This window comes from Octopus bimaculoides, chromosome 2, assembly GCF_046866305.1.
Source record: "Octopus bimaculoides isolate indiv1 chromosome 2, ASM4686630v1, whole genome shotgun sequence".
Classification (NCBI taxonomy): Eukaryota; Metazoa; Mollusca; class Cephalopoda; order Octopoda; family Octopodidae; genus Octopus; species Octopus bimaculoides.
This window is the reverse complement of record NC_142929.1, coordinates 95,016,904-95,030,790: the sequence shown is the minus strand read 5'-3', so window position 1 is coordinate 95,030,790 and position 13,887 is coordinate 95,016,904. Positions and strand designations below refer to the sequence as shown.

The following is a 13,887-nucleotide window of genomic DNA, read 5'->3' as shown; positions in this document are numbered from 1 at the left end:
AGCAGTCAGCCAATCATAAGAACACTTACATACCAGTGATCCTAAAGAGCCTGAGTAAATACCACCAGTGGATCCACTTAAACTTGAAAGACTGCTTGTTGAACTAGACCGAGAGGAATAACCGGAACCAAGTGAAGAACCAAGATAGTTATTTCCATTTTTCCCATGAATGGAAGACCCAGAATTAGCCCCTAAAGAGGATGTTGGCAATCCATAGCGATAGGATCCATATGACATAATGAATTATTATTATTATTAGGAGATAGATAGAGACTGCAGTGAGATAACCGTTTTCATAAAATAAATTATCAGTTATGGTAAAGTTGTTGTGGCTGTGTCCAATATGTTACTGCTGCTGTTTGAGCTCTGTGTCTGGGCCAAAGTTAGAATAACGCCCACAGCAGCAGCAGGGGAATTTCCAGTAGCTACTTAAGATATAATAGTTATTCTATCAGTTCAGACAAATAAGAAGCTAAGAACAAGATAGAGTAGCAGGCAATCAAGGAGATATTAGAGAGATAGTAATATAAACATTGAAAAAGAAAATTTAGAAGGAAGTTCTTTAAAGTTTATAATTTTGGAAAGGGGAGTGAGAAGTAAAATTCATGACTGCTGTTTCAGGCAACACACAAGCTTCCTGCTGAAAAGGCTCAGCTTGTCTAACACACCTTCCTTTCCAAGGATTAATCTATTTATAGTATTCTGCAACTGGTGAGTGAGAGAGAGAGAAAAGAAAGGAAAGGGGTGGGGGGAAAAATAAAAACAGAAAATAAGAAACCACTTAAAAAAGTAAACAAAATATTTATCATGGTGAATTGCTACTACTACAATCAGTGAAAACAATCAGTAGAAGTTATGAAGCAGGTCTTCCTATTTCTGGCCACAGAACACACGGGCAAGTGTGAGCAGACAAGGCTAAATTTGATGAGAATTTTTCAAAACTAAGAAATAAGCTACACTGCCAACAGCACACAAACACTGACATTAGTGATGATTCACTTTGTACTCAACAAGTAGTCCAACATGAATTGTTTTACTCCATTACTAGATTAAACTTGTCATACTTAAAAACAGGCAGAAATTGTTTATGTACTTTCTTCCCTTACCCACACTAAATTTAGTTTCTATTCAACTGATGCATTAAATGAGATAACTAAATGCAGTATTTTCAATTAATTGCTTAAAAAAAAAAAAAAAAGTAATGGAAGCCACAGTTTCAGGAATGAAGCAAAAGGCTTGATAAGAATAACTGGCTGATACAATATTTGGAGATTTGATTCATTTTAAATAAATACTTAGGATTCATTAACTTTGATAAATATCACATTATCTGAGTGTATGTGTGTGAATATATATCATTATTGTTTTAACGTCTATTTTTTCACACTTGCAAGAGTCAGATGAGAGTGTGCTAGGGCAGAGTTTACTATGGCTAAGATGCTCAACCTGTTGCCAACCCCCACTTGTTTACAAGTGAGGTAATAATTTTCCAGCTCATCATAACAACAAACACAGACATGATTAAAAAGTGAACAGGAAACAAACACCATTTGGACAAGCCTTTTGTTTACAAAAATTACACATGTTAAGAAGCTTAAACATACTTTCACAGTGGACTGCAAGAAAATGACACCATAGGTGAAGTCACTGTTTACAATCACATGTATAGACAAAGGAAATACCCTCACGCAAACACTGAAAATAATCTTTCAGTTGCCATCTACCAAATGCACTCCCAAGAATTTGGTCAGACTAAGACTACATCAGAAGGCACTTGCTTAATGTGCCACACAGGGGAATTGAACCCAAATACATGGTTGAGAAGGAAACACAAATATGCCTCTCTCTCATACATATACACAAACATATATAAATGCACACATATATAAATACACATATATATATGTGTATGCATACATACATACATGCATGCATACATATAGTGCCTCAGGGCTCCAACTGTTTTCTTTACCCTGCTCACAGTGACAAAACTGTTCCAGCAGAACTGTGTGTGTGTGTGTGTGTGTGTGTGTGTGTGCATGCGTGCACACACTACTAGGCCTTCTAACCAATTTCCTACCACTTTAAGATAAGCCCCTTCACCACTACCCATCACCTTTTCTAATTGCAGTTCTTCCTTGATATTGCATCTTCTTTCTAGAACCTCCTCACTAGCTATCCATTGTCATCCATTCATACTGATTTACATCCATATTTTCATTGATCACCCTCCTCCACTACCACCAAATTATCCTTCCTTTACAACCATACATCTTACACTCCTCACACACTACACTTCCCCCAGCAATCTACTTACAAGCATGACATCTGTCCCCGTTTATTGCATTTCTATTTTTGCTTTCCCCCCACAACACCTGCACTATCAGACATTCCATACTCCATCCACGCACTCCTGGTACCTCCTACCCCATTCAATCTTACCTCATACACTGAAGGTCCACGAACACCCCCATCACTTTTCAAATCCACACCCACCCAATCTTCTAAAGTAAGTAATCATGTCACTCCTCTACAACAAGAAACCCCATTCTGCTCCAGCTCTTTCATACTCCTCTCTACTTATTATTCTCCTAGCATAGAGTTCCCTCTCTCTCCACTCAGGATTTGTAGTCTTGTAACCTCCAGGACAACGTTACAAGTGTTGATGGCATGGAAAAAAAGCACTGAGTACATGCTGTAAAGTGGCTGGTATTAAGAAGTGTAGAGATCTTGTCAAACAAACACTGGTGTACAATGCAGTTGTTGGGGCCATCACATCTTGTTCATGAAACATGTATGTTAAATTATGATAGTATATAGTGGTGAAGCTGATCTCAGGCCTTCAACTTTATGGAGTAAATGACAAGCAACTGCAATGGCTAGTGATATGTGGGTTCTCAAGAAGACCACCCTACTCAGTAAGACTGAGTTCTGTAAAGGGTGTGTGTGTGTGTGTGTGTGTGTGTGTGTGTGCATGCACAACAGGGAATTTTGCTCAGTTTCCCCATCAAGACAGCCACCCCCCTTCATCTAACAACAGCTTTTCCTTGATACTACTAATTTTTCTAATTACCCTGAACCATTTCACTTGATGTATACCCCTCGCCTGTAATAGTACCCTCTAAGCCCAGGCTTGGCACTGACCTTGCACTCCCATTCTTGAGCTACATCACCATCTCACCTTCACCACCATACATATGTCATTCTATGCACTACATCTACTTCACTCTCCTTCTTCCACATTCTTGCAACCTGCTTGACCACTCATCTCCCTCCATCATTCGCTCACTCTCTCCCTCTCTCTTGTCCCTTCCCTGTTTACTGTATCATAGTTATTCTGCTACTCTTCACCCCCAAGCATCATTGGTCATCCCCACCATTCATTATATCCATCCACTCCTTGCCTCTATCCAATCTCAATAGTTGTCACCTATACCTCTCTACTTCTTCATTCATTATATTCACTGCCTCACCCATCTCTCAGGCATCACAGTTTTTCCAATAGTGCTGATACCATGAAAAAAGTACACAGTACAAGTAGTAAAATGCTTGGTATTAGAAAGGGCATCCAACCATAGAAATCATGCCACAAAGGAGTATGAAGCAGTCAGTGGATACGCTGGATTCTGTCCAACTAGCCAATCCATGCCAGCATGGAATATGGACATTAAATGATGATACAAATCCAACATGCTAATACCACTAGCCACACAGATACCTTTGGCACCAACATAATTCCACCATCACTATCATACATCAATCACATTCACATAGTGACACTTTTCTTATCTCCAAGGTGATTACAGAAGGATTTACATGAAAATTTTGATAATATTATTTGGAGCTTTGTCATTAATAAAAAGGATAAATGTGGAGAGCTGGCAGAATTGTTAGCACGCTGGGCAGAATGTTTAGAGGTATTTCGTCCATCTTTACGTTCTGCGTTCAAATTCTGCCAAGGTCAACATTACCTTTCATCCTTTCGGGGGTCAATGAAATAAGTACCAGTTACGCACTGGTGTCGATGTAACCAACTTATCCCCTCCCCACAAATTTCAGGCCTTGTGCCTATAGTAGAAAGGATTAATAAAAGGATAGTTCTTAATTAATCTTAGATAAAGAGTTTGGGAACCACTAATTTTGATAATTGCTTGATAACATAATGAATATACACTACTTTCTCTGTAGTACCAACTATCCAAAGAAAAGACTATTTTCTACAAAAACTTAGTTCTAATCAAAAGCTATTTGGGAAGGAAGAATTCTAAAATTTTGTGTTAATTTTAGGTTCAATTTAGAGTTCAAATACAAATTTATTTTTATTATAATTACAGTTATCATTAAATTAAAGTTTCATGAGTAATCAAAGAAATCACTGAAGAATAATTAGTGAGGTTTGTGTATGCTGAGCCACAATGAGGGCAGGTGGGGTGGGGAAAGGTAAATATGGGACAACATTTAATAAGACTGAAAAACTGACACTAAAGATTTTACCAAAATATATTCTGCACTGATAAAAGAAAAATCATTATATATACAAATACTTAATTTACTAAACTGACAAACTACAGAGATAATTTTCGCTGAAATTATTTTAATATAATGGTGTTTAACAAATGCAGGCAGATACATCTGACAAATTGTGACTAAATGAATTGTACAGTAGATTTAAAATACATTCATACACACAAGTGTGTAACCATGTATGTGTCTACACACACAAACACACAGACATATATATATATATATATATATATATATATATATATATATATATATATATATATATATATCTCATCATCATCATTACCGTTGTTGTTTAACGTCCGCTTTCCATGCTAGCATGGGTTGGACGATTTGACTGAGGACTGGTGGGCCAGGTGGCTACACCAGGCTCCACTCTGATGGCAACCTGTTGGGGCAAGCGAAAGCGAAATCGTGATGGCACCTGTAACAGTGGAGCACTAAGAGCACCGTCCGAGCGTGATCATTGCCAGAGCAATTGTCTGGCTTCCGTGCCGGTGGCACGTAAATAGCACCAGCGTGATCATTACCAACGTCGCCTTCCTGGCACTTGTGCCAGTGGCACATGAAAAGACATTCAAGCGAGATCATTGACGGTGCCGCTGGACTGGCTCCTGTGCCGGTGTCACGTAAAATACACCACTTCGAGCGTGGCAGTTGCCAGTACCGCCTGACTGGCCTTCATGCCGGTGGCACGTAAAAGCACCCTCTACACTCTCAGAGTGGTTGGCGTTAGGAAGGGCATCCAGCTGTAGAAACTCTGCCAAATCAGATTGGAGCCTGGTGTAGCCACCTGGTCCACCAGTCCTCAGTCAAATCGTCTAACCCATGCTAGTATGGAAAGCAGACGTTAAACGATGATGATGATATACACGTGTGCATTATACATACGTGCGCATTATACGTACATGTATACACACATGCATTATACGTACGAGTATGCACGTGTGCATTACATGTACGAATATGCACGTGTGCATTATACGTACGTATATACACACATGTGCATTATACGTACATATATACATATATCTGCATTAGCCGATTCTATGTACCTATATGTGCGCTATATGTACATATATACATGTGGTATACATACGTATATCCATGTGTTATACATACGTATATACATATATATATATTCTACATACGAATATACACACGTGTGTATATACGTACATATAGTGCATATATATGTATATATGTATGTATTCCACATCTGTATTATGTATATGCGTACATATAACGCACATATGTATATATGTACGTACAACGCAGATGTATATACATACGTATAACGCAGATGTATGTATATACGTACGTATAACGTAAGTGTATGTATATATGTACGTGTAATGCACACGTGTGTATATACGTACAGATAATGTACACGTGTGTATATATACGTACGTATAATGCACACGCGTGCATTATATGTATGTATATACATACATCTGCATTATACGTACATATATACATACATCTGCGTTATATGTACGTATATACATATGTGCGCTATACGTACGTATATACATGTGTATTATACGCACGCATATACATATGTGGAATATGTACGTATATACATGTATTATATGTACGTATATACATGTGTTATATGTACGTATATACATATATATGCATTATACATATGTATCTACACACGTGTGCATTATATGTATGTATATACACATGTGCATTATACGTACGTATATACATATATGTGCGTTATGCGTACGTATATACATGTGCCTTATACGGACCTATATACATGTGCTTTATACGTAGGTATATACATGTGCGTTATACGTACATATATATGTATTATACCACGTGTGCATTATATATACGTACATACACATGTGTGCATTATGCGTACGTATATACACACATGTGCATTATGCGTATGTATATACACATATATGTGCACTAGCAGCGAAGTCTGGTTTCACCCAGTCTGTTTGGATGATGTGGTTGTGATTGTTTTCGGTTAGGCATAATCTAAAAAAGTGTTTCTTAACCTTATCATTTCGGGTCCTCTGTTTTGATATAAGCCTCCATCTGTATGAAAATTTGTTGACTGCCCCCTCGTCAGAAAACAGCTTCAGGAGTTGTGAAGAATGAATTTGTACGTAGTCTGTTTCTGAGAGCTAATCTATTGGACTTCTGTCTAATCATTAAAACATTGGGTGATCTTTCAATAGGGGAACACAAGATTGTCACTTGCAAACCACTTATAGACCACTTGTGTTTATTTACATTTAAGAGGTTTGTGGGTTTGCATAAGAATTTTTTATTTTTTTAATATGGGGTTGGGGGAAAAGGGGATCTTTTGAAGTCGGCGTGAAAGCAAAAGAGACAGAGAGCGCATGATTGTATAAGTGAAGTTCTTTTGAAGTCTGCCTGAAGCAAAAGAATTGGTGTGCGTGTGTGTGTGTGAGTGTGTGTATGTTTGATGGGGTATGCAAGACAGAATGTGTGGTGTATATGTGAATTGCGTTTTCATGTGTGAGTGTAAAGAGACAGAAAGAGTAATGTTGCTGGTGTGTGTGTATGTGAGAGAGGGAGAAAAAAAAAAGAGAGAAATAACTGAAATTTTTTATTCACTTTTTGTAGTGAGTGAATATCAATATCTTATATTTTAACAATGAAAATTATTGCAAGATACAAAAATTGTTTTCCAGAGTCCAGTTCAAAAAAGAAAAAAGAAACCCACTTAGTTGAAATATCCCATACATGCATACCAACAAATGTTAGATACTATTTTACTACAATAATACTGAAGTGAGAAAACAACTAGACTTACTGTGCTGTCATCACTTTCATTCTCTTCCTTTGATACAGAATTGGACTCCTCATCACTCTGCAAAAAGGAGAAAAATGAAAACAATGAGAAGTTTGCAATTCAGTGAATTAAAAACAGCAAAGAAAAATTTCAATCTTAATATGTTCATCACAACGAACAGTCACTCTTCCATGTTTGCATGGATCAGACAAAATTTGTGGAAAGAGAGCTTCAACAACCAGATGCCCTTCCTGGCACCCTCACTGGTTCTGCAAAAAAGGTAATATTTCCCTGTGGTTGGATGTGTTCTCACAGAAGTTCATTTTAGAACTATCATGCAATATTAAGACAAGAAGACAGGCAGACAGACATTTAACTCCTTTCTGTTCCCATCAACCAAATCCACTCACAATGCTTTGGTCACCTGGGGCTATAGTAGAGGACACTTATCCAACGTGTCACACAGTGGGACAGAACCTGGAACAATGTGGTTGGAAGGCAAAACTACTTAACCACATAGCCACTGTATTAAAAAAGTTTATGGATTCAGAAATAATCACAAGTGCTTAGTAACTATGTAGCATTAGTGATGGTTACCAGTAGACTCAACTTATGCTGACATTCCATATTTGAAAAATAAATGATATAGAAATATATGATGAAATCTTTCATACCAGAAAAATTTATTTAGAAATCTCTAAAATAAAACTAATTTATGAATAGTTAAGATCACATTAAAGAAAATATTCTAAATAAATAAGGAGAATCTGACACCTGTAAATACTATCTCCTAACTGTATTTAAAAGATGAAAATGACTGGACACAATAAAATTATGCACATAAAAGCATCAGAACTGATATTACCAAAGGTAACTCTGTAAATGAAGTGCCTGCCAGCATTGTATATTATAATACTCAGAAGTAACATAACAATATCGGCATAACTACAGGGTTTTACCCCCCAGACTTTGGGAGGTCATAACTTTCAGAAAAATGAATATTTTTTAATGAAATTTTCTATGCATATAATATTTACTATGTAGAATCCGAATATACAAAAATTTCCGGTGAAAGTGTTTTGGAATGGGGGTGGGGGACAATTTTCGTAAATTCCAACAGAGTCCATTTAAATTCTTCTTAACTTCCAGGAAAATGAATATTTTTTCGTGAAATTTTCTACTAATATATCTTGATGTATGTACATTTCGAGCATGTAGGAATTTTGAAGGAAACAACTGCAGGTTATTTTTGAGAAGCGTTCCCCACTCGGTGGTGTTTCGGAGCAAGTCGTCCATATTTGTTTCATTTTTCTCTATTATGTGCGTATGTGCATCCGTAGATTTCTAGACAGTGAAGAGAAGCCGTCATAAGAAAACTTTTGTCAAAAATAACATGCACACAATTTTTTTTTCTCAATAGAAGTAAATTCCAAAGTAAACGCTTCTAGTAGAGAAGTAGAAGAGAACAGGAGCAAAAATAGGAATATACACGCACGGTTAAATATAGAAACTATCACAGTGTCGCTTCCCGAAGAATTTTAAAAGGTTAGCTTTCCAAAACTTTTTTTTCAATCTTGCAAAAACACGAAGATTAAGAATAAACAGAAAAAGTACACAAATATATTTTACATAGTTGTCGTATACGTCGGTTTTGTTTATAATAACAAGTTTAGCCACTGTTTCAGTACGTGTCTGTGTTCTTCATTGATCTTATGTGAAATCTTGTATTAGTTAAAAAATGTTTGTTTAAACAAAACCGACGTATACGACAGGTATGTAAAATATATTTGTGTACATTTTCTGTTTATTCTTAATCTTCGTGTTTTTGCAAGATTGAAAAAAAAGTTTCGGAAAGTTAACATTTTAAAATTCTTCGGGAAGCGACGCTGTGATAATTTCTATATTTAACCGTGCGTGTATATTCCTATTTTTGTTCCTGTTCTTTTCTACTTCTCTACTAGAAACGTTTACTTTGGAATTTACTTATATTGAGAAAAAAAAATTGTGTGCATGTTATTTTTGACAAAAGTTTTCTTATGACGGCTTCTCTTCACTGTCTAGAAATCTACAGATGCACATACGCACATAATAGAGAAAAATGAAACAAATATGGACGACTTGCTCCGAAACACCACCGAGTGGGGAACGCTTCTCAAAAATAACCTGCAGTTGTTTCCTTCAAAATTCCTATATGCTCGAAATGTACATACATCAAGATATATTTGTAGAAAATTTCACGAAAAGATATTCATTTTCCTGGAAGTTAAGAAGAATTTAAGTGGACTGTTGGAATTTCCGAAAATTGTCCCCCACCCCCATTCCAAAACACTTTCACCGGAAATTTTTGTATATTCGGATTCTACATAGTAAATATTATATGCATAGAAAATTTCATTAAAAAATATTAATCTTTCTGAAAGTTATGACCTCCCAAAGTCTGGGGGGTAAAACCCTGTAGTTATGCCACAATATCTTCTGTATATCAATGGATAATAAGTGAAGTTTCAAGCAAACAAACCAGTCACTTATACAAGGAGTGAACAACACCCACTCAATTATCTTTAGTTACAGTAAACTGGACAAACCCAGGAACTGCTAAGTAATTTGACATGGTGCAGCATACATACCTTTAGATTGTAATTAATAACTCCTGTTGATCTTCTTTCCCGCTTGGCTCGGCGGGCTTTCAAGGCGGACGTTTCTCTTCTCTCTGAATCCTTTTCTTTCTCAGCTTCAGGAATAAAATAAAATACCTATGAATATCATAGAATCATATGATATGTTCAGGTTAATTTAAAACCTAAAGCTACATTGTACTGCTTGAGATTTTCACATAAAGAGTACACCAATTCCATCTAGATTAGCAAAGAAAGTCCAAACAAAAATTTAAGACGAGCAGCTTGGACACTAGAGAACACAAAACTATATGGGCCTGATTACCACTGCAGCATTGTCCAACACCATGCAAGATGAAAAATGAAACTTATGTTGATGATACATCAATTTATAATGAAGTTATGTGTACATATGTCAGTATGTGACATGATGTATACACATGCACATATATAGAAACCCTATATGGTGTTTATAGGCATCAGCATTCACAAAATTTTCAACACCCACAATGTCATTTTACACTATTTTCAAGTGAAAAACCATCCTATCTGATCAGACTTTGGTTATAAGGGAGAGAGAGAGAGTGTCCACTCAAAAACAGTAAATGAGCAGTTTCATTAGGTCTAAATTCATTCTGATTTAAATCATATATTTTAAAATTTTAAGCAAATAATGTTCCATAAACACTTTGGTCAATTCAGAAGTGAACACACTCATTATGGAATTCAGAAGAGATCATCTACTTACTGTAGTTTAATCATTTTTTATTGATAGGCTTTATGAGTAAGTGTGTTAAAATGAAGCAGTTTCTTAAGCCTTTTCACACCTTTCTAACTAGAGTGAGGATTAAAGATAACGAAGTTGTTACAGTAGTTGCTATTTAGTTGAACTTAATTTTTGTCAGAAGGCAAAATATAGTCAGGAAAAAATATGAAGATCTGGGGTGATAAATACAAAGAGGGGAAATAGGGAAACAGTAGAGTAAAGGGAGGAGAAAACCTTGTAAATGAAGAAGGTTTAGGTTGGGTGTAATTAAGTTGGGAAATTGAGGAAAGCAAAGAACACAGCACATTCATGAGCTACATATTCTTCTGTCTCTTCTTTTGCTACAACAAATGCTGTCGGGAGATAGGATGTTTACCTACTAGGAAGATGACTTCACTAAGGACACTTTATGTTGGTATGTAGAGATTAGTCATTTAGAAAAATACAATCACACAAATAGCAGAATTTGTTAATCCTTGGTTACAAGGTGTCTCTTTACTAAAAATCATGAAATAAATCATGTAGAAAGTAAATAAATAAATAAAATACAAACAGTGCAATCTTTGGCAACCCTTGTAATAATATTTGAGAAAAGAAAAGAGAAGAAATACCATTCAAACTCATGCAAGCATTTCTGTGAAATAACAAAACTAAGCTACTGCTATGGATAAATAACAGATCACCATACACAAAATTAAGTTAATATACAAATTACTATCAATAAAGAGGCAAGTTGGCAGTGTTACTAGTGTTGATAAAATGCCTGGTTTCATCTCTTCTGGTTTACTACACCGAGTTCAAATCCTACTCGTCTACTTCGCCTTACAATCCTTTCGGAGTTGACAAAGCAAGTGGAATAAGTACAAGGATAGAAATACACAAATTAGTTCCAATGTAATGAGGTTTTAAAATTCAATGAAGATTACAGGTTCAGCAACTTTCTTTTATGAGATTTTTGTATCAAAGAATGCTTTCTCCAATTTTCTGTACATGCACAAAACCCTCATCATTAAGCTTTTAGTTACGGTATTTATTTTGAGATGCTCTGTGTTTCTTTCAATTACTTCAAATATAACAAAGAATTTAGTAAAATAACTTAGTTATCATTCAGCTAGTGTTAGGAACATAAATTGTGACTAAAGCTTGGAAGATTTTAATTCAAAACTTATGAAAACAAGACATTTGTACTCAGAGCCAGAGCCAGTTTCAGCTGGGTTGGTAACAAAAAGGTTAAATAACAACATATATTTTGCATAATATATAATGTCTAGATATTTTGCATTTCACTGAGGTTAAACCTATAATGAAAGGCATTACATCCATGACCAAGTCTTTTCCTTTCGTACAGTAGACCTGAGACTATATATAATTAAAGAATCCTTTTCCAGGAGGGCAGAGTGTTATCTGATGTAGTTTGGTTACTAATTATAGTGAGTCAAGCAACCATATAAAAGCCTCTAGATGACATACTCAATGACTGGTAGAGCAGTGACATCAACTGCTACAAGGTCAAGATGTTCCCAAAAGGAATAACTGCAGAGACCAGAAAGAGTTATAACAGATTAAAGAGGAAATTGGCTTAACTGTGGTGCAGTTTGAAGTACTTTAGTGAAGATCCACTAAAGTAAGCAAACTATTATACCAAGCATTTATTGATCTTGAAAACCTGTGATATGGTATGACACTATCTAGGCTGGTGGTCTTTAAGAAAACTGAGCAGAGATATAAGAAGATATGCTTAAAGGAAAATATGTTTCTAAAGAAAATTTGAAATAGAAATAATGATAATATTTCTCACACAATGACATCCATTAACTTAAACCACTCAGCATGTTTAGGTTGTTTGACTATAGGAACCTATATTTCTCTGTCTTAAATAATGTAACAAATACATAAGCAATCCATTACTTTCTACTCTTAAGGCTAATTTAATCCTAGGCTGTTACGCTTTTTTCTTAGAGTTAAATTTGTGTCAAAGTACTGTGCATTTCTTTCAACTAATAATTTCTTCTTTGCAACTGGGCTGACAAAAAAATAAAGTATTTCAAAGGAAACTAGGTTGCACCTTTCGTTTCTTTACTTGGGTCTTTTGTTTCTTCTTCTTTCTTCTTTTCTGACTCTTCATTTCGAAATCGGTTTCGAAATGAAGATGTTCTGTTGAAACTAACAGTAGAATTTCCTGTGTTACTAATATCAGATACACTTAGTAGAACATTTCTTTGGTTATGCTGACCATGAGCTGGAAAGGAAAAAAACATTCACTTTGAATGCAACTGCTAGAAACACAAAAGTGGTACACAATGTATGGAAGTAGATCCTAGCCAGGTCTTTAACCAGTTTTTTTTCCCCACACTTTTTTTAGTATTGTAATTTCTACTATTTTTTGCACTACAATTGTTAAAATAACTATTTTTTTCTCTGAATTCCTCACACAAACAAGTAAATGCTTTCAAATGCTTCTAAGGTCTTTAACTAAAAAGCAACAAAGTGTGTAATCAATTTAATGAAGTCTTGTTTCATAATAGCCAATGCTATAAAAATATCAGAAAGCCGTTTCTATGAAGAGATTTACCCTCTCTTGTCAGTTTCCTAAAGTTAGTAATATTACAAAGAACTACAATGAAAACATGGGGATAAATTAATCTCTGCATCTAATTGATGAGGAGAGGGAAGGTCGATGCATATTTCTCAACTGTATACAGATGTGAAATAAAAAAAATAAACTATTATTTGTTTAGAAGAAGAGAATATCAATGTAAGTATAACCTAACACATCTGAATATTAGAATATTCTAATTCCTAAAATTACTTTGCTCAGGAAAGTGCTACAGTTTTCTTTCATAATAGATCAATTTAAATACTTAAGTTTTCTTTCATTTTCTTTATAGGTTCTCAATTTTAGAAGCTGTGAAAGTCTTCATCTTCAGTCTAATTGATAAAATACATTTTCAATTAGTTTCATAGTTAATATATTAGTTTGGCAGATTCAAATGAGAATACACTCATTGTTGTGTTTTGTCACAGGAGAACAACTGCTTCTAGATGAAAGTGTATTCATAACACACTTGATTCATTAGAGCAAGGGTCTCTGGAACAGCCAGTGTTGTAATATTGTGTCATCAAGCAAAGGCAGTCCAGGCTAATGAATTCCACCAAAGTTCAAAGCGCTTGTTTATAACTTCAGCAAGTACATTTAATGT

The 13,887-nt window shown here is 35.3% G+C and overlaps 1 protein-coding gene across 7 annotated transcripts in view; it reads right to left on the bottom strand.

Annotated features, from left to right (window-relative positions):
• Positions 1 to 13,887, bottom strand: part of LOC106871763 (protein phosphatase 1 regulatory subunit 12A) — a 148,447-nt gene that overhangs the window by 66,813 nt on the left and 67,747 nt on the right. For 5 of the 7 annotated variants that reach the window (XM_089347206.1, XM_089347205.1, XM_089347208.1 and 2 more), the window contains 3 exons: positions 12,753 to 12,926; positions 9,934 to 10,037; positions 7,328 to 7,384 (listed from right to left, as the gene is read on the bottom strand). In XM_089347206.1, the coding sequence (XP_089203332.1) occupies positions 7,328 to 7,384; positions 9,934 to 10,037; positions 12,753 to 12,926 (335 nt within the window). The remainder of the gene's footprint in view (positions 1 to 7,327; positions 7,385 to 9,933; positions 10,038 to 12,752; positions 12,927 to 13,887) is intronic. The other 2 variants (XM_089347210.1, XM_089347209.1) reach the window with 1 other exon arrangement.